Source organism: Dermacentor variabilis, chromosome 5 (assembly GCF_050947875.1).
Source record: "Dermacentor variabilis isolate Ectoservices chromosome 5, ASM5094787v1, whole genome shotgun sequence".
NCBI lineage: Eukaryota > Metazoa > Arthropoda > Arachnida > Ixodida > Ixodidae > Dermacentor > Dermacentor variabilis.
The window spans coordinates 178,018,225-178,044,637 of record NC_134572.1 but is presented as its reverse complement, the minus strand read 5'-3'; the positions used below and the strand labels follow the sequence as shown (position 1 = coordinate 178,044,637).

Below are 26,413 nucleotides of genomic sequence, written 5' to 3'. Positions count from 1 at the left end.
AGCGCCGTGGTGCAGTGGTAAGATGCTAGGCTCGTGATCCTTAGGTCCCAAGTTCGAATCCCGGTTGAGAAAATATTTTTTTATACTTTTCTTTTTTTTGTACTAAGAAATTTACATTTTCCTTAAAGAGGTCTCTCAATTTTAAATTAAATATTGATCAGGTTGTGTTTTTAAAGTGGGACATGACGTCACATTGTGACTAATTTTGTCTTCTTTGCCTTCTTCAATAAGTGTCCTGTTCCTGCTTGACAGTAAAATGCCTCTAGTTGGGTTGAAATATCATAGCAATCAAGCTGTAGAAATCGTGCTATAAAGCAAAATTTTTCTTCACTATGTGTTTCACAAACCACCGAGTACACCCACCATTCACCCAGCATGCACACCATTTACCCACCATTTACATTTGACCCAGTACGTACATGCAGTATTCACCCAGCACATCCATCATTCACCCACCATTCCCACAGTTCACCCAGTATGTACCCACCATCCTCCCAGCACGCCCAGCATTCACCCACCATTTACACAGGTCACCCAGTAGTCATCCCACCATCCACCCACTACACCCACCATTCACCCAGCCCGCCCACCATTGAGACAAGTCACCCAGTATGTATCCCACCAATACATCCCACCATCTACCACTGTACCCACCATCCACCCATTATACCCACGATGAATTCCACCATCACCACCAAGTTTTCCATCATGCCCAGCACATTTTACATCATTCCCAGCATAAAATTCATGATGGGCAATGCTGGGATTTTCAATAGGGCTATATATAAGGGTTGGTTATGTTCCGCACATTCTTACTTACCCATAAACATATACATAAACTTACCCGTGTGAGTATTGCTGCCCAATTATCACTTCGATATAGCGACGGACGAACTATAAAGCATCGTGGTTTATCTATTCACTGAAATTTGAGTGGTAAAAGGTTTACATCTGAACCCAAAGAGAAAGAGAACATGAATGTACAAAGATGGTTTCGAGTTAGCGCTGTACGGCTTTTGTTTTGTTTTTTTCTGCAGGAGGGGTCGTCAAAATGTAGGCAAGTCCTGCAGTGAACGTGGCTGGCGACAATGGCGGAGATCGTTGTAGAATATTTTGAACAACAATTTGAACTTTGCAATGTCCAACGTATCACATATGCTACGCCGAGTTTGATGCCTCAAAATAATGATTGAAGCGAGGAAACCAAATGCGAAACCCATAGTTCCGTTTTCGACATGCTGGAGTGAAGTTTCAGCTGTGGATATATTAACAAACCAGCTTCTGATTACATATTTAATACAGTAATTAGGGAAGAGAAGTGCCGTCGAAGACGACAGAAAATTAGGGTGAGGGGGGTGATGAAATTAGGAAATTTGCAGCCGAAAGTTGGAATAGGCTAACGCCAGACAAACGTAATTGTAGAGATAGAGAGCGAATACACTTTATTTGCTTCAGAGGTGGATTTCTACAGAGCGCCTGTGGTGAGTAATTGGAGATCGCTGGGAGAGGCCTTCATCCTGGCACTGGACATATAAACTGATGATGATGATGGCGACAATAATTAGGTTGTAAGTGAAAAATATTGATTTTGCCTTTTTTTTTTTTGATGACGGACTCTCCATGGCCAGAAATAACTGCCAACTGAACTGTGTTTTGGCATTACTAGGTTAACGCGAAGCTTTCCTGGCCACCCCTCCTCATGTTTTGTGGGGGCTGGCTGCTGCCTCGCCGAGCCTGCTAAAGGCGGTCGGCGAGGCCGACAGCCTCGGCGAATGTCACGTGCGCTCCTGACATTCGCCGAGGCTGTCGGCCTCGCCGACCGCCTTTAGCTCCATCACATTTCCGCGGCGTGCTGCTGTTTCTGGTGCTCTTTCTCTCCCCCTACTTTCATTCCCTACCCCCTGTGCAGCGCGGTTGAGGTGTCCTCTGCTGAGAGACAGTTACTGCGCTGCACTTTACCCCAACCTTTCCTTCCCATATTCTAGAATCTCCTTCTCTCTCTCTCGCCGAGCCTGCAACTATTTGGCTCACTGTGTATAGGTGCCACTCGATATATATCCCAACAGGCAGCAACTAGGGCCATTCGGCACGTGCCATTGGGTACGTGAACGTTGTTGACCATTCCCCCAGAACGGGTGGAATGCGTCAGTGGGTAGGTTCCCCGTAAGACCGGCAGAAAGGATGCAAGAAGTGGGCAATAGGAAATTGCAGTTGGCTACTGGGAAACCAACATGCAGCCAACAGAAGCAGCCGAGCGTGGAGATAGAAGTGAACAAGATAGGACGAGAGGATGCAATGAGCGAGGAGCTTCGAGCTACATAGGAGTGGAAGAAAAGTGCGGACATTTCAGTGAACATCGAAGGAAGCTTTTTTCTTGTCACCGCATATGCGCGGGATCCGCCGGTGATTTACTTGATATTTACAAAAAATGTGACCCCGGACGAATGAGAAAATACTTTATTTAGTTATTTATTGTAATGTCGATGATTATCGAGGCTCGTGAAAGGATCGTTACAAAAATTAAATAGGTCTATACAAAACAGGGCCCATAAGTCCCGTTTTGTATTGATCTATGTTGTTTCACGTTCTGGTATTTTATAACGATCCACCACTTTATTTACATTCATTCCTAATACGCAGTGCCGAGTGGCTGATAACTGCATCGTGGAAGTTTTTTTCAGCCAGTGATGAAAAGCTGAAAATAATGGAAAATGCGTCGTTACAAAATACGCCCCGAGGTATGGCCGGTCGCCGTACTTGTGAAAAAGGAACCTATTCCTGTGCACTTCTGCCTTGTGTCACCTTTCTCGATTATTTTACTTTTTTATATATAGACACGTATTCCTTGGCGGAAAAATAAATTATGGGGTTTTACGTGCCAAAACCATTTTCTGATTATGAGGCACGTCGTAGTGGGGGACTCCGGAAATTTCGACCACCTGTGGTTCTTTAACGTGCACCTAAATCTAAGTACACAGGTTTTTTCGCATTTCGCCCCCATCGAAATGCAGCCGCCGTGGCCGGGATTCGATCCCGCGACCTCGTGCTCAGCAGCCTAATACCATAGCCACTGAGCAACCACTGCGGTTGTTCCTTGGCGAGTTACCGCCACCTTTATGTATCGGATGTGACCTGTTAATCTGTTTCTGGCCTCTTTCGTGGGCCGATCTTGAGAATGCGCATTCTACAGATTTGACAGAGCTGGAGATGATAAGGACGACGATGATTGTGATGATAATGGTGACTGTGAGCACGATAATTCATAATCGTAGCGATAATGATGACCACGATAACGACGATGATAATGAGGATAACGATCCGTCGTCGCTGTAGCGCGGCTCTCACAATAAAAGTTACGGTTCATGCGTCCCGTTCTCTCCCCTAACTCGTCCAGGACGACATTGCCTTCCATCGGCTTCAACTGCAGGTCGAATCGTCTTCCAGCTTTGTTTTCAAGTTCGATGCACTTTATTTCGGTACAGCAGAGCAAACGCTTTGCACCAGCGTGCCAGAAATTTGGAGCAGGCGACGGGGTATTACCGGAAGGTGCTTGCGCGGAACGTAAGCGATCTCGCAACAAAGTTTGGCGGCGACGAGCAGAGAGAGAGAGGGAGAGGGAGCAGTGTTTGTTGCCACCACAAGGTCAGCGTTCGCGGAACAATTGTTTCCCGCGTTGTCCAAGGTTTCCGTACAGGTGCGGTAGCATTTCGGCAGGCACGGCACCGTTGCGAGTGCTATTTGAGACACTTGTGGCAGACGCAAGCGGTTCGTGTGCCCATGGAACAGCGTAGGTGGCGCTGCGCGTGCTCGGAACAGTGGAGGATTGGTGGAAGAAAAGTAGGGAAACGACAAAAGACGGAGACGTACAAAAGCACAGTTCGCAATATGGGGATAAAAAAATTTGGGCGTGGTAGTTCAGTGTTCTTTTTTCTTTTTTCATTGTTTAACCTAGGTAGGATATTAGGCAGTATAGTAGCAAGAGCTTGGTGGCGCAACCCACCGCCCCGTTCCAAAGGGGACGCTCATAACATCCATCCACATTACGCAACCGCGGCTCGGCCTCACTTGCAGGTTGGGCCGAAAGCATCCATGAACATTTGGGTTTGCTGCGTATCGTTATCGTGATCATCAAGTCCATTGTAGGACGATGGCCTCTCTCAGCGATATTCAATTACCGCATTTACTCCTGTATGGTTAGCGCCTTTTTTTCCTCTCCTAAATTTTGACCGGGGCGCTGTCAACGCTGCCGTCATCTGAGCTCGGTGATGGGCAGTATCGAAGGTATACATTTATCTTAGATACAATCATAGATACTCTTTGGGTATCTTATATCTGCATCATGATACGTCTGGCAAGACGTGCATCAATATCTGTATTTCCGATACATGAAAGAATGCATCGTGTATCTTGAGGTACAGGATACTGGTGGGAGGGGGGATATCGCAACATTACCGTGCGAAACTATAAATGCTGGCTGAACTCCGCTTTTAAAGCTGATACTGCTGCCACTAAGCCACCCGAATAAAACTAAAGGCACCCACATTCTTATAACTTTCCACCAGAGCCCTCCAGCGAAAGCAGGCGATGTGGTCTGCGCGTCCCTGTTGGTGGAGCAGAGTCACGTGGTGGCGCTCGCGCCGTCTGGACAAAAACAAGCGTGCGAACATCCGCGCGCAGCCGGCCTTTTGTTTTCTTGATTGTTTTGTCTTTTGTTGCGTCGGTACCATGACACTCGCTCGCAGCCGCAGCATACTGTGCTGCAGGCTATGATGCGTGCAGCGTCCTTAGTGCAAGTTCTGATGCCGCCATAGCGTATACGCGGTGACAGCGCAGCGTATAAAAGAGCTTCTGTGTTAAGCAGCTAAAGCAACCGCAAAAAAAAAAAAAAAGATTGTTTCGGAATGTAAATATCATACTTTGAGCAAGAAAAACAAATTCTGAGATACTAACAGACATTTCCTTGAAATGATACAAGGTTGGTCGGATTTTAGAAATTTCCATGCAAACATTTTTGTGCATGCGTGTTTGCTGCTACATTATATAGATTTATAATACGAAATTTCCGAATGCATCGCAGTATGTTACGATACAAATGGAAAGTATCGCATCGGATATAATAATTGCGGTTGCATATTGGACCTGTATCTCAAATATTTGTTGCCCGAGTATCTTGTATCATATATGCGGAAAACGCATTCCAGAGGTTGCTAACAAGACCATGGCCGAACAAGGGGCGTCTAAAGCCATGGCTTCCGAGAGCGTGCGAAATAATAATAATAATAATATTTGGGGTTTTACGTGCCAAAACCACTTTCTGATTATGAGGCACGCCGTAGTGGAGGACTCCGGAAATTTCGACCACCTGGGGTTCTTTAACGTGTACCTAAATCTAAGCGCACGGGTGTTTTCGCATTTCGCCCCCATCGAAATGCGGCCGCCGTGGCCGGGATTCGATCCCGCGACTTCGTGCTCAGCAGCCCAACACCATAGCCACTGAGCAACCACGGCGGGTGCGTGCGAAAGACGGTGCGCGTCGCCTGATTTCGGAGGCCATGCTGTGGGCAGCGTTCCCACAACGGGACCTGTCTTCGTCAGGGCGTTGCTCCAACCAACGTTTGGCCCCAAACAACGTTCTTGTTCGATCAGCGTTCACCACACTTAAGTGTCCTTCTTCTCGTGATCTTGCGCGGTATTCCAGAGGTGTATTACATACAGGGAGTGTAAAGTTTCACGTCAACGCTTGCTGCTTACTTTTCTTCCGGTGTGCACACGGACCCCATGCGTCTACCTCGCGGACCCCGTATCAGGGAATTACACCACGGGGCTGCAGAAGGGAGGCGATGATAGGGCTGGCCAGTGGCGATGTCGAGACCTGACGTCAGGTAGACAGGATGACGTGAGCAGAGAGCAAGGCGGAACAAAAATGCTGTCGCATGTTTGCAGACACGACCTTCAGCTGTTGCGTGCTCAAGCGGCAATCGCGCTGAGGGGAGTGCTCTATCCTTCGGCAGACGAGGCCAGGAAGCATCGTCTGCTGCGACCGCGTGCGGACTATCGGTTCCCGGAAGTATAGTTCTGGATAAGCCTGCCACCAGGCAGAATTTCGTATCGCCCGTCGCCCTATGCTCACTATCCACATAAATTTGCCAACTCGCCCAAGAAGGAGCTTTACTGTTTTGCTTCCACACAAATTTTCTTCGCCGATTATAGTCGGCTTAATCGGTTCGATCTTTTTCCTAAGACAATCGGAGCTTCGGGGAGGCGAGAGCCCGTGTTTACTGGGAGTGACGTCCCAAAAGTGATAGAACACAGACTGCCTCGGCGTTGGAGCCCGTGTTCTGACAAGAGGACTCGTCTTCAGGACAAGTCGTATAGTCGAAACACTAGCGCCAGTCTGAGACATTCCTTGTTCTACCACTGCTGCTTACTTGAAGTCTCCATCTGTCTGTGAATCTGTGTGTCATGTATTTAGTGGAAGTTTTATAAATAATATGTATGGCATTGCAACTTGGAGGACAAGAAAAGCTTTAGAGGAACCTACGAAACGCGCAACCAAGCAATGGAAAAAAATTGACAGTTTTTGTCGAAGGTGAAAACCGAGTCTGCGAATATTTAGGATAAAAGGCATGCGTTGTCCGTCGAATGTTTCATTACTTTTGTTTCAGCGCTACAATTAAAAAACTTTATGTGGAAATATTCAGTCACGAACATGGTTTGAGCAACTTGGCTACTTGAATGTTATACCATCTACCTTCCATATACGGCATAGATATAGCGTACATATAATCAATACATATGGAACACCACTGGGACGACAAAACTTCGTCTGGAGTGTGCATATAATTGGTATCGCAGTAAAATTACAGGCGTAACTTTCGCAGACAGGAAGGCGTAAGTATGGATTAGAGAGCAAACGCGGTAGTAAACAAACGCCATCTAAAGGAAATGTCGGTCAAGAGCGGCAGAGGTGGTGCGACGAAATTGGGTAATATGCAGCATGAGATGGAGTCGGCTGACTCAAGGCGGGTTACTGTATTTACCCGCGTATAGGGCCTCCAGCTTTCAAGGCCCAAAAGTGGAAGAAAGAAAAGTTTCACCAGAGACGGAATTTTTAACACAGTGCATGAAATATCTGACGGCTGTTTCATTCGCGTGTGCAACGAACAGACTGGACAGCTGGGTTGTCAAGAAACAAATCACACCTCCTTTATTCTGCGTCGTTATTTCTAGTCGAAGGTGTAAAGGGTTAGTAACAGTGAGGAGCAGGTACATGCACGTGGCAATCGTGCATGTAGATAGCGCATGTGCTTTCATCAGATATGATACAACGGCGCTAGGGACTATCTCTGGGAGTACAGCGATGACGGTGTAAGCTCAGACAAGGCTGGGCAAATATACTTTGCAATTGTACCATGCTCTTCGCTTCCTTTCTCTTGCTCGCACTCCAGTGTTTCCGAAACATTTTAGGTACCCTCTGCGAGGTGAATATCTGTATTTCTTATTCATTCTTGGCGGTAAATGGAACTTGCGAAAAAAAAAAACCCGGCAGGAACTTAACGCTTCGGGCGAAGCTGACGCGATGGATATAAAATGAGATATCGTCAGTTTGAACAGGCATGTCAGAAAACCTGGAATGCATGCGTACGGAAGAATCGATGCTGGATATAGAAGGGGAGATTGTTAGTTTGAAGCAACGTGTCAGAAAACCGGGAATGCATGTACATGTAAGAATTCTTGTGCGCGTAATTCAACTTGTGCGGAGCTGACCTTTGATTTCAAAACGAGCCTTTTTGCTAGAAAGAAAAATGGTGCGTGCAGATATCCAGCATGTCATTCATCTGTTTGGGCACAATCAAAGCCACCGACTTCACATTCTACAGTTTTCACCTTGCGGCAGTAGCTGACGGGTGCATGATTAATTGCACAAAACCAAAAATTCTCGTATATAGGAATGACGATATTGGAAGAAATTCGTGTTCTACCATTAAGAAATGCTGAACAACGTCAAGATAGGCCCTGAAAGCGAGAGAGAGAGAGAGAGACAGAAAGGGAAAAAGAGATGTCACGTTCGTATCGAGTGTTAAAATGGTACACGCCGTTACGTAATTGTATTTGTGCATATCCAACGGTTAAATAAAAAAAAAAAACACTCACAGCGACAATTCCTTGTTTACTGTCCACGGAGAATACTCGTGTAATGTAGTTTACCCAATATCTGGCAGTAACGCGTTTTCGCTCATTGCCGACAAGCTAACAATGAGTACGTACAATAAAAAAAAGAGAAAACAATCGACCACCGCCTGCTTTCAAGAGATCAGCGTGAGCAGCTCGATATCGAAACTGCAGAGAACGCCAGCGTGTTTGTCGCGTTTCCGTTGCACCCGTGACTTGCGCTGCTCACGCTGCAGGCTGCTCTCCTCCGCCTGCCCTTTGAAGCGGGGAGAAAGGACATCGCGGGCTTCCATCAAGTGTACGCGGCATTGTAGTGAAGAGATTTGTTATGATATCGCGGTATATACGCGTGTACCCGATAGGCAGCGCTCGTCTCGACTGCTGAAGTAGCGCGTGATAAACTGGCGATTGCGCAATGGAGCGAATTCTAAGCGAATCCTTGCTATAGACAAATTCAAATAAAGTCGATCGAACCTCAAATTAGTTGCGTTGTTCGATGCAAAGTGGACAATGCATGAGTCCACCTGAAATAATACATATGATCAGCGCAATACTTGTCTTTAAAAGAATAATAAAGTTGCAGCTTCGTCTGAAAGCCGAAGTACTGGCATCCATAGCGAAGTATTGGACTATTACACGAAGTAAGGCTCCCAGTTGTTTGGGCAGTATCAGTTACAGTAAGCATTCAACAAAAGAATACTCTGTCGATCTAGCTCGACTTAAAACTTTACTGTCCTTTTAGGAGCAGCGAGAGCGCCCGTACTTTTTACCCCAAAGCGAACGTTCCATGCTGCCGCTCAGATCACGTGACCTGCAACGTTGGGCACGTACGCGGGATGACCGCGCGTCATGCTGCCAGCCCTCTCGGCTCCGTCAGTTGTTCGACTTGGCTACGTAGCTCCGTGACCTCTTGGTCACCCGCTGCCAATCACGTGACCATGGAACACGCGAGGCGCTATAGGCCGCGCATGCGCCGTCGCACCTGGGACATCGAAACGGCGCTGACGGCGCGCGCGCTCTTCCACTGTCGCTATAATTGCTATCGCAACTATACACCTTGCGCGCAAAGCTTGAAATAGTGTGCACCTGGCGGCAGTTTTTAATTCTAGCCTGCCACTAACGCGCGAGTCCTGCTGCTGGTGCGACGGAGCCTGTATGAAGCACGCTGTTGAGGGCAGCGGGCTCAGCAGCAAAATGGAATCGGCAGGCCGCGCAGCTCGGGTGTGCACAGTGACTTGGACGGACACATTCGGGGAGCGGAGAGAAAGTCCTCGTGTATGTGTACGTGATCAAACTATGTGGCACGCTTTAATTTCAAACCGAAGAGGTAATCCCTGCTTACAGCACGCTGCATGTGCGCATCATCCCGCGCTTGCAATGAAGGTCGAGCAATTAGTTAATGCGTGTTGACGTGCCAACACCGCACTGTGAGGTGAGCTAACAGTTGGCAAGCCGTAAGGGCTTCGCATTAATATTGGGCGACGATGGCTGAGTTTTACGTGCAGTCAAATATTAGTACACGGCCATATTGGCATTTTGCTGCCTGCCGTTGAATTTTGGTCGCAGCGGCCCAGTATTCAAACCGCCGCCTCGTTGCCTGACTGGTACGCCGCGTGTATACATACACTAAGCCACCGCGGAGAGCCAAACATGCACGCGGACCCGCCGCTGTGGCCGAGCAGCGGCTGTGGTGTTGCGCTGCTTATATAAGGACGAGGTCGCGGGATGAAATCGCCGGCCGTTGCGGACGCATTTCAATGGGCGCCGAAATCCAAGAACGCTCGCGGCAGATTTAAACGTCTTCGTGCGGTCAAAATTAATCCGGAATCCCGAACTACGGCGTACCTCATAATCAAGTCGTTGTTTTAGCACGCAAAGCCCCAGAATTCATTCAACGTGCCAGCGAGGCGATAAACAGAAGAGCGGCGTTTTCTAACACGCCCCCTTTCAGACCCCGTTCCGGCTGGCCATTCTGCTTCGTAAGCTTTTGTTTGTGTAAAGGACACAGTAGGTTTGTCCGCGTTTGGCAAGCATGTCGGTTCCTACCAGTGAGGTATCCAGAATTCTTTTTTTCGTTTTTGCGGCGGGGTACGGGGGGTTGCACGTACTTGACGGGGAGCGAGGGGGCGAGCACGACTGGGCAAGCCGCATAACACAGCTATCAAGGGGGGGGGGAGGAGGGGGGAGCACGTGCCCGGTGCGGCACCCCTTGGCTACGCCACTGGGTTCCCACCATTCCCGCCTCCTTGGGCCGCGCCTGTCGACTGCGCGGAAAACCACGCTGGCCACGCCAGCGGCGTCAGAACGGCGTCCTTCGAGGCCTTGAGCTTGAATCAAGGTGACGCGCGTCAACAGAACATCTGTCTTCTTTCGCGGAAGCCACCGATAGCTGACAGCAACGGAGCGAGCGTCACGGGATAGGAATAAGTCGAGCAGCGGCATTCTTCGCACAGTTACAACGGCCGTTCTGGCTCGCGCCCTCCGTGCCAGGCCCGCAGATTTCAGTCACGCGTCGTGTAGATTGAGCTGTTTGTCCATGGAGCGGGCTGCCATCCCTTCAAGCGCTCGCATCTGCGCGACGGAAAGCCGCAGCGCCAGCTGCGAAAGCTGCGAAAGCGAAAACGTGCCCTCTATGTTATTCTCGCCCGGCCGCCGCTTCGTACAGAGCGGAGACAACCGCGGCGTCTCCTACGGCTTTGGGCACACGAATGGCGGACGCCGTAGCGGCGTGTTGCCGGCGTTCGTGTGTATCCGCCATTCGAGTGCCCAACGCCGTACCACACGCCGCGGTTGTCTCCACCCTGTACTGAGTGGCGGGCGAGTAGGGCACCGAGGCACTCTAATAGCGGACGTTGCAAAGCGCGACCTTCCATACAGGTCTCTCCAACGAATTTATAATTTAACGGAATTGAGGCCCCCTACAAAATGTCGTGCTGTTAACGCGAATGGTTAACCGGAATGTGTCCGCACGTTTGTTAATTGTATAGACACTTTCGCGGTTCGCACAACAGCAGCCCTGGAAGGCTTTCGCGGCTATTGTCTATACTCAAATATCCCGGTAAGTTTAGCTGGAACAAATGCACCAAGCCTCCAGTACTGCACAGCTGGAAAATAGCACATTTTCCCCACGAATCATTTGCAGCAAATCACAATTTGAGAAACTACCTTTCGCGTAGAATATGGGAAACATTCATTTATTTTTTTCGACAACGTTAAGAGAACTTATGTATACGTCGGAAGCAGGGCAAAGGACATTTGTTCCTCGGCAAAATCAACTGACGCGTGCGATAGCGTCTGTACACCCACATGCATGCGGCTTCGTGCGACCGTAGGTTCTCGTGCTTCTTGTACTTCAGTACTTGATATACATGACAAAACGGAAGGGGAAAACGGTTATGTTAGTGCTGAGCTGCGAAAGAATGCATAAGAAGACTGTGGAGCGTGCTAGCACGCATGCAATTAAGTGTACACGATAGTGTCCTTGGAGCATATACTGGGACAGTGGCATGAAGACGACGACGGTTTTCGGCATCCCCTTTTAAACAGGGCGGCGATAAGTAATCACCTAGCCCATAGTTTCATACAACTACTAGAGGGAATTGTGGCGCTGGTGTATACATGCACAATGGAGCAATGATGCGTAGTACATGGATTTGCCTACGGTTCATCCTTCTGACTTGAAATGGATTTGCGATATTGCAAAGCGGTCATTTTTAAGAAGGTACTGCGTTATAAATAATTACAAGAGCACTCCCAAGTGAGTGCACGTAAAAAAATCCACCTGTCATCATAATGCAGCTGCCCACAATTGCATCAAGCTACGGCGTTGACTTCACTGTTGCGAGGGTAAGATAACACGTTATGTCACGGTCTTCATTCTTAATGTTCTCGCTCGCTTGCATTCAGATTTCACACGAACTTCGAACTTCGCCGTGAGCGCCGAGTTTCGCATAATGTCATGTTTGCATTCAATAATTATTTTTTTCGGTCCAAAATAAATTATGAGTGCACGTAGTATGCGGCGACGTGCAAGCGTCGAACCGCCTGTGCGAGATTTTGGACCCGCGGCCGCAAACGTACAGTAGAAAGTTTGGCTAGTTATACAATGGATGCGTACTTGAAATTAGCGCGGAAAACGGCGGCGACGACGGTTTTTTGTCCTAACGTCGTAACAAATTTATTGTGCAGTAACTAATGCGCGGTTGTGTGCTGTTCTAGACCCACGAAGTGCAATGAGAATTCAGGCATGTTAGCATTGTTTGCAACTTCTCCCGACAACACATGTTCTATTACGCAGTATTTTCTATTGTATAACCTGTTAGATTTGGAACCCTTATTGTTCAGGCATTATTGTGTTCCATATTACTTGCCCCTGTCATGCTTTGCACTGTAGTTTAAAATTCTCAAGCATGACAGGGGCAAGTAATATGGAACACAATAATGCCTGAACAATAAGGGTTCGAAATCTAACAAGTTATATAATAGAAAATACTGTAATATATATATATATATATATATATATATATATATATATATATATATATATATAAATTTTTTTTTCGAATCGCTTACTTATTATCCTGCCCAGGCGCGCGTATAAAATGTGCAGGCGTAACAACAGCGTTGAGAGCTCGGCCATTTGGTCTACAATGAAATGGTGATTAACACACCCACAGCCCCTCGATCAAAACGCACAAGGTGTTGCGTATTTTCATCGCGCGGCCGCGGCACAACGTACGCAAAGCAAGCAAGAAGCGCCAGCTTTGGCCCGTCGTGTTCTTGCAGGCTTTGTTAACCGCTGCATGTAATCGTTTATTTAGGCCTAAGCATAGAATAAACTATTTATTCAGTACTGCTTAAATATATTCGATGCCGAATGCTTGCCGATTCCATTCGATCAGGCTGCAAGCTTGCATAGCCTCCCCGGTCCGCCCACTTTATTTGTGCAGCGCTAACAGTGAATGCTGTCATTTTTTCGGTTCGACCCGATTTGTCAAAAATAAATTCTGCACGCTCTTTCTTGGTCGGTTTTTCTTTTTTGTATTGATGGAAGGTCACAATGCCTGCGCGGCGGTCTCTCGACGTATACCCGCGGTGTTCGCGTGTGTGTGCGCAGGTACACCCGAAACCTGGTCGACGAAGGCAACGGCAAGTTCAACCTGATGATCCTTTGCTGGTCCGAAGGACAAGGCAGCAGCATCCACGACCACGCCGACTCGCACTGCTTCATGAAGGTGAGCGCGTACCGCCTCGACGTCTGCACGTGCATTCGGCGACGGCTGCATCACTGGGTCGGCAAAGAAATAGCGCCGATTAAATCACCATCGATGTTCTTAGAGCAGCAGACGTGCCGTCTTTGCCAAGAGCAGGTATTTTTTGTGCGCCAATAGAGAACAATGTACATTAAAGGCGGCGGCGTCATTTTAAAATTCTCGCTACACATTTCTTTGACGTCACAGATGGTTGTGGTAAAGTAGGAGCGATCGAAACTACTTGTTGCTTTTATTTCTTTTTTCTTTTTAACTGTGAAGCATTCGCGTTCGAGTCAAAGCACTGCAGCTTTTGCCGTGTATCTGGTATATGGCTTCTTTCGCGAAGCAACCAGTAAAAAGAAATTGCAAGCGCAGTTTGGATAGTCATTGTGCATGGCTTCTGCCCGAATTAAATTAAAAGCTTTGTTCCCCAAAAGAAATTACGTAGAACTGTATAATCGTCCATGACATCGGTGCGCCTCTTCAGAAGCTAGTTTGCATCAAAGACCCGGCAACCCTGCCCCAGACTTCAGGTCGCACATTTAATAGTGCGATGGTTCACTCGCATTCTATATCTATCGATCTACCTATCTGTCTGTCTAAACAGCCAACAAGCAATGACAAAGAGGACAGCATATGGGAAATTGCAGTACTTAATTGAATGAAATAAATAGCTAAATTGAAATGAAACTGGATGAAAAAACTTGCATGAAGTAGGATTATGCGTGCGATGGTCTTACCATATGAGCTACCACGGCGCCGTTTTCCCATCAAACAAATTGAACAAATGAACGAAATGGAAAGTAGCTTTATGGAACCGTCAATAAGCGAAATGATATCCATCCCCATCCCTCTGGTTGCAGCAGAGAAGCCCTGGTAGATATCAGCGAAAAAACAAGAGCACCTAGTAGCTTAGAAACTTGCGCAATTACTTTTCCATAGGAAACAACCATATCATATCTTTTTTGTTCACTATTGTGTACATATGTGTATACACATTGTGGGCGTGTTATATATATAGACATATACATACAGACTACATAGATAAACGCGTCTAAATAACATTTCGTTGCAGGATACTTACATGATTAATAAAAACTGTTCTCCACCAAACCAACAATGCTTCGCATTACGTAGATGTGAAATTGAGTTAAGTCTGCTTAAGATTTTTATTAATAAAACAGAATCTGCGTTGCATTCAGCAAGAAATGAAAGCTCAGCCTGGCAACCTGCTGTTCAAGTGAAAGCCGAGTCGGACAAATGTCGATGAACTGCATGTTCTTTTGGTTGCTTCGCCCGATTTTCTCACACGCGACATATCAATGCCTTTATTATTAATAAAGATGTTTTACTCTCCGTGAGAAGGCATTGTAGGAATTTGGTACTTTCATAAGGGTTCCCAGTTTTACAATTTAATCACATCCAGCGCAGTCCGTGACGATAATATGAAATTCTTGAAAATGTCGTTTGGGCGTCATTTTTTTCTGCCATCAGTCCATCTTTACTCATCGGTGAAACAGAAAGGGCGACGCTAATTAGATACGAAATAGAAAATCTTGGTCAGTGCAGACTGATAATGTATTATTTCGAAACTCTATTCCTGTTAGTTGGCGTTAGGTTTTTCACCACCTTGAAGAGAAAATCACCGCCATGCTTCCATCCTGCTTTTAAATTTCGCGCCGGAACTCCAGCGCTGGCACACCAGCCTGACGGCACTTGATAGTTATCTCGAAGTTCACGTGTACACACACACACACACACACACACACACACACACACACACACACACACACACACACACACACACACACACACACACACACACACACACACACACACACACACACACACACACACACACACACACACACACACACACACACACACACACACACACACACACACACACACACACACACACACACACACACACACACACACACACACACACACACACACACACACACACACACACACACACACACACACACACACACACACACACACACACACACACACACACACACACACACACACACACACACACACACACACACACACACACACACACACACACACACACACACACACACACACACACACACACACACACACACACACACACACACACACACACACACACACACACACACACACACACACACACACACACACACACACACACACACACACACACACACACACACACACACACACACACACACACACACACACACACACACACACACACACACACACACACACACACACACACACACACACACACACACACACACACACATACACACACACATACACACACACATACACACACACACACACATACACACACATACACACACACACACATACACACACATACATACACACACACATACATACACACACACATACATACACACACACATACATACACACACACATACACACACACATACACACACACATACACACACACACACACACACACACACACACACACATACACACACACATACACACACATACATACACACATACATACACACACACATACATACACATACATACATACACATACATACACACACATACATACAGTGCTAAAAAGCGGACACGTACTGTGCTACCGGGGCTTAGCGGAGAGACGAGAACTAGGAGTCGGATTCCTGATTAATAAGAATATAGCTGGTAACATACAGGAATTCTATAGCGTAAACGAGAGGGTGGCAGGTCTTGTTGTGAAACTTAATAAGAGGTACAAATTGAAGGTAGTACAGGTCTACGCCCTCTCGTCATCCAGTCATGATGACCAGGAAGTCGAAAGCTTTTATAAAGACGTGGAATCGGCGATGGGTAAAGTCAAAACAAAATACACTATACTGATGGGCGAATTCAATGCCAGGGTAGGCAAGAAGCAGGCTGGAGACAAGTCAGTAGGGGAATATGGCATAGGCACTAGGAATAGCAGGGGAGAGTTATTGGTAGAGTTTGCGGAACAGAGTAATATGCGGATAATGAATACCTTCTTCCGCAAGCGGGATAGTCGAAAGTGGAGGTGGAGGAGCCCGAACGGCGAGACTAGAAATGAAACAGACTTCATACTCTGCGCGAACCCTGGCATCATACAATATGTAGACGTGCTCGTCAAGGTGCGCTGCAGTGACCATAGGATGCTAAGAACTCGAATTATCCTAGACTTGAGGAGGGAATGGAAGAAACTGGTACATAAGAAGCCAATAAAAGAGTTGGCGGTAAGAGGGAAAGTAGAGGAATTCCGGATCAAGCTATAGAACAGGTATTCGGCTTTAACTCAGGAAGAGGACCTTAGTGTTGAAGCAATGAACGACAATCTTGTGGGCATCATTAAGGAGTGTGCAATAGAAGTCGGTGGTAACTCCGTTAGACAGGATACCAGTAAACTATCGCAGGAGACGAAAGATCTGATCAAGAAACGCCAATGTATGAAAGCCTCTAACCCTACTGCTAGAATAGAACTGGCAGAACTTTCGAAGTTAATCAACAAGCGTAAGACAGCTGACATAAGGAACTATAATATGGATAGAATTGAACATGCTCTCAGGAACGGAGGGAGCCTAAAAGGTGTGAAGAAGAAGCTAGGAATAGTCAAGAATCAGATGTATGCTTTAAGAGACAAAGCCGGCAATATCGTTACTAATATGGATGAGATAGTTCAAGTGACTGAGGAGTTCTATAGAGATTTATACAGTACCAGTAACACCCACGACGATAATGTGAGAGAGAATAGTCTAGAGAAACTTGAAATCCCACAAGTAACGCCGGAAGAAGTAAAGAACGCCTTGGGAGCTATGCAAAGGGGAAAGGCAGCTGGGGAAGATAAGGTAACATCAGATTTGTTGAGGGATGGTGGGCAGATTGTTCTAGAACAACTGGCCACCCTGTATACGCAATGCCTCATTACCTCGAACGTACCGGAATCTCAGAAGAACGCTAACATAATCCTAATCCATAAGAAAGGGGACGCCAAAGACTTGAAAAATTATAGACCGATCAGCTTGCTGTCCGTTGCCTACAAAGTATTTACTAAGGTAATCGCAAATAGAATCAGGAACATCTTAGACTTCTGTCAACCAAAGGACCAGGCAGGATTCCGTAAAGGCTACTCAACAATAGACCATATTCGCACTATCAATCAGGTGATAGAGAAATGTGCAGAATATAACCAACCCTTATATATAGCCTTCATTGATTACGAAAAAGCGTTTGATTCAGTCGAAACCTCAGCAGTCATGGAGGCATTACGGAATCAGGGTGTAGATGAGCCATATGTAAAAATACTGGAAGATATCTATAGCGGCTCCGCAGCCACCGTAGTCCTCCATAAAGAAAGCAACAAAATCCCAATAAAGAAAGGCGTCAGACAGGGAGATACGATCTCTCCAATGCTTTTCACAGCGTGTTTACAGGAGGTATTCAGAGACCTGGATTGGGAAGAATTGAGGATAAAAGTTGATGGAGAATACCTTAGCAACTTGAGATTCGCTGATGATATTGCCTTGCTTAGTAACTCAGGAGACCAATTGCCATGCATGCTCACTGACCTGGAGAGGCAAAGCAGAAGGGTGGGTCTGAAAATTAATCTGCAGAAAACTAAAGTAATATTTAACAGTCTCGGAAGAGAACAGCAGTTTACGATAGGTAGCGAGGCACTGGAAGTGGTAAGGGAATACATCTACTTAGGGCAGGTAGTGACCACAGATCCGGATCATGAGACTGAAATAACCAGAAGAATACAAATGGGCTGGGGGGCGTTTGGCAAGCATTCTCAAAATCATGAACAGCAGGTTGCCACTATCCCTCAAGAGAAAAGTGTAAAACAGCTGTGTCTTACCAGTACTCACGTATGGGGCAGAAACCTGGAGGCTTACGAAAAGGGTTCTGCTGAAATTAAGGACGACACAACGAGCTATGGAAAGAAGAATGATGGGTGTAACCTTAAGGGATAAGAAAAAGAGCAGATTAGGTGAGGGAACAAACGCGGGTAAATGACATCTTAGTTGAAATCAAGAAAAAGAAATGGGGGAGGGGGGGCATGGGCCGGACTTGTAATGAGGAGGGAAGATAACCAATGGTCATTAATGGTTACGGTCTGGATTCCAAGGAGAGGGAAGCGTAGCAGGGGGCGGCAGAAAGTTAGGTGGGCGGATGAGATTAAGAAGTTTGCAGGGACAACATGGCCACAATTAGTACATGACCGGGGTAGTTGGAGAAGTATGAGAGGCCTTTGCCCTGCAGTGGGCGTAACCAGGCTGATGATGATGATATGTATGTATGTGTGTGTGTGTGTGTGTGTGTGTGTATGTGTGTATGTATGTATGTATGTGTGTATGTATGTATGTATGTGTGTATGTATGTGTGTGTGTGTGTATGTATGTGTGTGTGTATGTATGTGTGTGTGTATGTATGTGTGTGTGTGTATGTATGTGTGTGTGTGTGTATGTATGTGTGTGTGTGTGTATGTATGTGTGTATGTGTGTATGTGTGTATGTGTGTGTGTGTATGTGTGTGTATGTGTGTGTGTATGTGTGTATGTATGTATGTATGTATGTATGTATGTATGTATGTATGTAGTTGTGGCGGCGAAAAAAATCATACTGGCTCCCTTGGTATAGCACAAAAGAATAAACACGACGTACGTAATAAAAACGTTCTTTTTACTGTCAAACGTTTCGGCTACCGAGCCAGCCTGGTAGTCACTAAGGCTGGCCCACCAGCCGAAACGTTTAACAGTAAAACAAGAACGTGTTTTCACGTATGTGGTGTTTATTCTTTTGTGCTACATATATATATATATATATATATATATATATATATATATATATATATATATATATATATATATATATATATATATATATATATATATATATATATATATATATATATATATATATAATATGGCTACAGAGTAGAGGTATCTATGGTTGCCGCAAGTTCATAATTGAAAAGTTGATCCACTTTTTCAAAAATGACTGTTACTATATGACGTTTCGACCGGAGTACGATCTTTCTCAAGGCAGAAAACAAAATGTACAGAGTGTTTTATACTACCTTCCACAGGAAAAGAAAGAGAAAGCGTGTGTGTGTTCGTGTGAGAGAGAGTAAATACAAGGATCTACGGCAATAGCCAAGGAAGAATTTGTTCAGGAAGGGCTTATACATTGACGAGTGCGCGATTTTAGGTGACGACGGCCACCAGTTCAGCTAAGCGGGCAGACGCAGCACAAGTCGGTTTCAGGCAAAAACGTGAGCAGGGTCAGTGCGGTGCTCTTTTGTTGTCAATGACAAACTGCACCGCGTGCACTGACATATAGCGGACAAAAACGGCACTGCATGCACTGACCATGTACACGTTTTTACTTAAAACCATTTCTTGTATACAGCGTCTGCCGGCTTAGTTGATCTGGTGGCCGTTGTCACCTAAATTCGCGCTCTCATTAAAGTATGAGCCCATCCTGCACTAATTCTTCAAAGGCTATTGGCATAAATGCTTGTCTTTCCCCTCTCTCTCCATCTCTCTCTCACTGAGACACATACACACATACAGTTTCTCTCTTGCTTTTTGCTTGTGGAAAGTGGCACAAAAACACACTGTACACATTTTGTCTTCTGTCTTGAGAACGATAGGTAACCGACCGGAAAGTCCTAGAATAAATTTATTGCCTGCGCTGAACATGACGGCAGCACCAGCGCATGTTCGTGATATTCCTTCCCAACGTATGCGATGTACATTGGCGTTCAAGTTTTGTTGTTGTTGCTTCAGTGCATAAAACGGCGTCTTGTGAAAAAAGTTAGTGGAACAACAAAGAATACTACGTTGCAGGGCTATAGATTAAATGGTGCGGCATTCTTGCGAAGGGGGAACTCTCAAGTTACGCGGAAGGAAAGAAGAGTGCACGAGCAGGAGGGAACAAGCGTCCTTCCTGTTCGCGTGCTCTCCCTTTCCTTCTGCGCAACTTCAGCTTGACGGCGCACATCTCGAAACCGGTGCCATCCTGCATGCAGAGCACCGAGGTATACACGCGTCTCTCACTCTCCTCCTCCTCTCAATCGACGCAGGTTCTTGCCGGTACGCTGAAGGAGGTACGCTTCGACTGGCCGCAGACCAAGGATGGCGTGGAGGCGCCATTGACCAGGAAGGGCGAAACCGAGCTGCAGCTGAACAGCGTCGCCTACATCAACGGTATGCGCTCATTAAGGCACGCCCTCGCGCTATCCATACCTGCTAAATATGACGACGTTATCGTAAAGTGCCCGATTTTGAGACGTTGCTTACCACTGTCGTATTGACACTTGTCAGACGATATTTTTTTTTTTTGCGACTTGTTTAGCCAGGCCAAAACTTATTCCGAAAGAATGCAAATAAAGTGGCTCGTTGCTTTTTCGTCAACTGAATCTTCGGGCACGTCGTTTATATGAACCTACCCTGGCAGCAGGGACGCAAAATTATATTTAGAAGCAATGTAGAACGGCAACTGGAAAATTTTCCCGCCGTTACTTAAAGCTATCACAAGTACGCTTCATAAGCGCTTGTGGCTTAGACAATTTTACTGCGTCCGTGTAGTGCAATGTGCCGGTTGTCAGCGTCCCAGAGCAACGCTTGCGAGTCCTTAGTAAACAGTCAACATGTTGAGCAATCAAACAATTTTTATTCTTTCTTTAACGAAGTGTTAGTTATTTTTCGCCTACGATTGTAGTAGGGGCACAGCCAGGGGGGAGGGGCGATGGCGCACACCGGGCACGTGCGACTCCCTCCTCCAGTCCTCCCGGGAATTTTTCTGCGCACGTTGGATACCTGGCGTATAACGACGTGGGACAACAGCCCCTTGGCCCGCCCCCACCCCCTTAACCCCGCTGTCATGTGTGAGCAGCCCTCCCCCCCTCCCCCCCCCCCATTTTCCTGCGAAAAACATTTCTGGCTACCCCGCCAGTCTCAAGCACCTTTACAAGTTCTAAGGCTGGCAAGTCAGTAACAGAAACGTCGTGCGGGCATGGACCAACAGTCTTTGCAAAGTGGCAGATGCATGCTTAGATTACTTAGAGGTGTGCACTGAAGTGCAACACTAAATCAATTTGACAGATGAAGTATATTTAAAACTTTATTTGCATTGACTTGGCGAAAAACGATTCATTACTAGAGGACAGAACGAAGGCGAAACTTTTTCAATATCGCGCCTAAACGGTGGGCGCCGCTACGTCAAGAGTTACGTCACAAATGTCGCGATTATTTTATTGTACCGGAGCCGTTTTACCGCAGGGAAAGTTATCCAAGCTTGCTAGGTTGAGTGTTTCGTCACTTTGGATTGAAACGTATTTATTTGCCGATGAACGATTAATTATACCTTAGCATAGAGAGCAAAAGGTCACGGGTCTCCGCGGCTCACGCAGCACATTCACAGCTTAAGTCGGAGGAACGGCTCTATACGAGCTCCATTTCCGGCAGCACACATTACAGCGTCTTCGCGGCAAAGTATCTTCGCGTCGTTTTCACGACAACGATATGAACTGACCGCCCGACTTCGACGGCTTGTGCTGCTCTCGGCACAGCAGTCTCCTGAGCCCGACTGTGCCTGGTTGCAACCTCTCGCGTAGCTCTACGATTCGCTTCGTCAGCAGCGGTTCGTACCTTGTGAGGAATGCCATAACGTGTGCCGAAGAGCAAACACAAGCATCCAGACTACGCGGCGCGCATGTCACATCCCTTGAACCGTGGCACGATACGGTGCTGTTGATTATGATGATGGTTATTTATTGGCATCCCCTTTAAAACGGGGCGGTGACAAATAGCCACATAGTCTTCTTGAGTTAACCAGGTCCAGCTACATGCAGCATGCAACTGCTACGTGCCGGGACAGCTGGTGGAATACAACGCAACTGCAATTCTAATTTTGCACGTATCGACGCTAAGCGGCGCGCATGTCACATCGCGTTTAAAGCCCCTCAATTTCCCAAAGTAGCGCCATTCACTTCCCTCCTCCTCCGCTCGGCGCGGCCTCGACGGTGGCGCCGCCGGTGGTGGGCCTACCGTAGCAGACGACGGCTAACACGCTACGGGAGGAAATCCGCAGAAAAGTTCGTTTGAGCCCTGCGGAGCAGTTTTTTCACTCGAGATCTTTCTTCGTCAGTCGGTAACTGGCCTTTAGAATTTCGTGTTGGAATTGCGGAAGAAATAGCGAGAAGGACCATTATTCAAGGCGTATTTAAGGCGTAAAGCGCGCGACGTTGAGAGTTCGTGTTGCTGAAACACGACGCAAGCACGCGGTGTACTCAAATACGTGCGTAATTACCAAAGTTTCAGGTGTTGACGGCGTGAAAGTATGTGTACGTGGTTTCGTAGGTTCATTTACGTACCTGCAGGATACTTTTGTTCGGCCGGTGCGTGAGAGATTGCTGACCGCACACAGCCGGAATGACTGTGTGCGGTCAGCAACGCCTGGCAACAGGGCCGTTTCTTTCATTGCGGGGTGCTTTGGTAATCGTGACGATATATTGTTTTTTTTTTACAAGTACTGCTCCAGGAGGGCACATGTAATGGCTAACGGAGGCCTCTGAAGAGCACGTGACATTACAATAATGCAGGCGTCGCAAGGAGTGTTCGCATACAAAATTGGCTGTCCGCGATCTTATACCCCCTTGGCATGTACAGGCTTCGGCGAGCCCCATCCAGCCCTGGTTCTAGCTTTGGTGTTCCCGTTACCGCTTTGGTGCTCTGGAGGCGCCGTCAATAATACGAAATAATGACAAGGAGTTAGAACTAGTAAATAAAATTTATTGAAGAAATACAATCGCGCCGAGGCGCCAACTTCTAAAGCTGCGCTAGCGCGCCTGCGCGAATATTATGAAACGCCAACGAGGAATTTACCGGCCCACGTACGATTCTACGATCAAAGTACACGTTAAACATCCCCAGGTGAGCTGGATAAAGTTATCCGGAGCCATCCACTACGACCTGCATCCTCGCTTTAGTCGCTTCGGAACGTTAAAAACGTTAATCACCACAAACCAAATCAATACATGCGGGCGTACATTCGAAGCTAAAAGACTGCATCGTAAGTCATATTGAGCCTTGCAAAAGCGTTGAGAATGTGCTAACTTCTGATGGAGCCTAAAGCACACCCTGAGTAAAGTCGCTTTTATGTCACAGGCCAGTTGCAGATGCGTGCATTCCACCGCAAGACAAAATTACATGAAACAAAGAGGGCACATTCGAAAAAAAAAAAGTCAAACAACGCGCTAAAAGCCACGCAGAGCATGAACACACTTTTTCGAAGCGGAAGGCGTGAACTAGGCTCGAAATAAGAGGTTGTGAGTAGCCGTGGCTCATCACTAAGCCGTGCGTTCTTTGCCACTTCCTCGAAGTCAGCCCGCCCGATCCTGCGAATCCACACTTCTCCTTGCGTTGCGCCCGCCGGACGGCAAAGCAAAAAGCTTTTTGCCCTCGCTGTGTCTGTTGCGGCAACCGAAGGCGCAGCAGCATAGCATCGCAATTAAGTTCTCAGCCCGACACATTCTATTACGCTAACGCACTCCGCCAGTCCGCCTGCCGTACTTTCGTCGCGCAGGCCCAACAATGGAGGTCGGCGCGCGCTCGAAAGAAAAAAAAATATACAAAAGCGCGGCGCTTGCTCCTCGCTGGAAAGAAAAAACATACAAAAGCGCGGCGCCTTCTTCCACGTGACACAGATTGGCCAATGGGGGAGCGGAGGAGGCTGGGGCGACAGGAAGCGTGGAGAAGGACGCGCCAGGGTGAGCGGGGTGGCGGAAAGATCTAAGAATGGCGCTACTTTTGAAAAATTGAGGGCCTTTAATCGCGTTGCCAACCCCTCAGTGCTTAAAAGTAGCGCCAACCACTTCCCACCTCCTCCTTTCCACTCTCCCACTCGGCGACGGTGGCGCCGCCTATGTCGTATCTGCCGTAGCAGACGGCGGCTAATGCGCGACCGCAGGAAATCCGCGGAGAACTTCGTTCGAGCCCTGTGGAGCAGTTAATGAAGCGAGATTTTGCTTATTCAGTGACTGGCCTTAATAATGCTATGTTGGAATTGCGCAAGCAAATAGGTAAAATTACCGTTATCTAAGGCGTGCTCGTGGTGCTCGCGCTCTAGCGCACCACGCATGCTCATGGTGTGCTCAAAGACGCGCCTAATTACCAGAGTTCTAACAAGTTTTGACTGCGCGAAAGTATGTTTACGGGTTTTTGTAAGTTCATTTACGTGCCTGCAGAATACTTTGGTTCGGCCAACTGTCTGGGGCCAGCAATGCCTAGCAACTGGGCCGCTTCTGCTCTGCGTCTTTTACAGATGTATGTATCTGATGCACGGGTTCTAGCAGCCATGAACCACGTTTTCACTCGTAAACGTTATTGATAATGTGAAAACGTACCCGTGGTTTTCACAGTACATGAGATCGTTTATTTTATTTATTACGGTGCAAAAGGCTGGAATTTGATAGCAAGAACGAACTTGATGGCAAAACTGCGCAAAGGTTCCAAAAATAATTATCCCCCCCCCACCCCTCATTAGCACCAGTAACGCTTTTGTTGAAGCGCTAATTTTATACCTGCATACTGCGCGCACCTGTATTCTTTTGAGTTGTAAGTTGTCGCAGAGAAGCAATGTCCCTATAGCTCGAACACTATTTTGGAAGCATATACTGGAGACAGAAAGAACAAGAGTTGGGCGACCAAGCAATGCTCGCGTGGGTTTAATAAAGGTGCTCAAAGACGGCAACTCCGTCCGCACTCCATAATCAAAAACCGCGAGATTATTTCTCGCAAGGAATGCAGGACAAAGTACAGTGCATATGACACATGCGATACGCATTTGCTTAATCGGACTCATAGAAATGTTACTGTTAAGCAGTAAAAATGTTACTCCTTATCAGGTGTTTGTGGACCTTTGCGGCCTTTCTCTTCTATGATAACCGCGCACACAAAACATGCTAGTAGCCGCTGCTCATCCCTCCGTTTCCGAGGGCGCGTCCGACATCAGCCGAGATAGAGGCGAAATGCAAGAGTCTCGTGTACTGTACCCTGAAAGTGCATGTTAAACATCGCCAGTTGACCTAAATTAAGTTATCCGGAACCACCCACTACGACCGTCGGCACTCGTTAAGAGTGTTAAACACCACACACCAAATCAGTACGTGCGGGCGTACATTGAACTTAAACGACTGCATTCGTAAGCCTTAGTGAACCTTGCAAAAGCGTTGAGGATGTGCTAACTTCCGGTGGAGCTGAGAGGATGGCCTGCATAATGTAGCTTTATGTCCCATGCCAGCTGCAGATGCGAGCACTTTCGGGGCAGAACAAAACTCCTATAAAACAAAACGAGCACATTCGAACAAACTTAACGCGCTAAAAACCGCGCATAGCATGGACACATACGTAAGTACTTTTTTAAAGAGGTAGGCGTAAACTAGGTTCGAAAGAAGAGGCAAGGAACAAAGCCGTGCGTTTTTTTCAACCTCCTTGAAGTCAGCCCGCCCGAACCCGTGCAGCCACACTTTCTTTGTGTGTTGCGCTCTCCGGATGGTCAACAAGAAACCTCTTGCCCTCGCCTTGTTGCGGCAAGCGAAGGCGCAGCAGCACGGCATCACAATGAAGTAATCGGCCCAAAGCATTTGATCTAGTCCGCTAACGCACTCGATCAATCCGTTTGCGTGTAAAGCACTTTCGTCCTACTGGTCCGAGATTGGCGACCGGCGCGCGCTGGAAAAAAAAAATACACAAAAGCGCAACGCGCGCTTCCACATGGCACGGATTGGCCAATGGGGAAGCGGAGGAGGCTCGGGTGACAGGAGGCGGCGAGCAGGAAACTCCGGGGAGAGCGGGGTGGCCGAAAGATAAGAGAATGGCGCTACTTTTGTAAGATGTATAGGGGTTTTAATCGCGTGACAAAGGCCACGATACGACGCTAATGATGATGATGATTCATAGGTATTTTTCT

At 47.1% G+C, this 26,413-nt stretch overlaps 1 protein-coding gene across 1 annotated transcript in view; it reads left to right on the top strand.

Annotated features, from left to right (window-relative positions):
- The window catches only part of LOC142583363 (cysteine dioxygenase type 1), a 163,496-nt gene that overhangs the window by 114,444 nt on the left and 22,639 nt on the right, over positions 1-26,413 (top strand). Inside the window, exons 2-3 of the mRNA XM_075693791.1 lie at positions 13,289-13,406; positions 20,526-20,649. Of these exons, the coding sequence (XP_075549906.1) occupies positions 13,289-13,406; positions 20,526-20,649 (242 nt within the window). The remainder of the gene's footprint in view (positions 1-13,288; positions 13,407-20,525; positions 20,650-26,413) is intronic.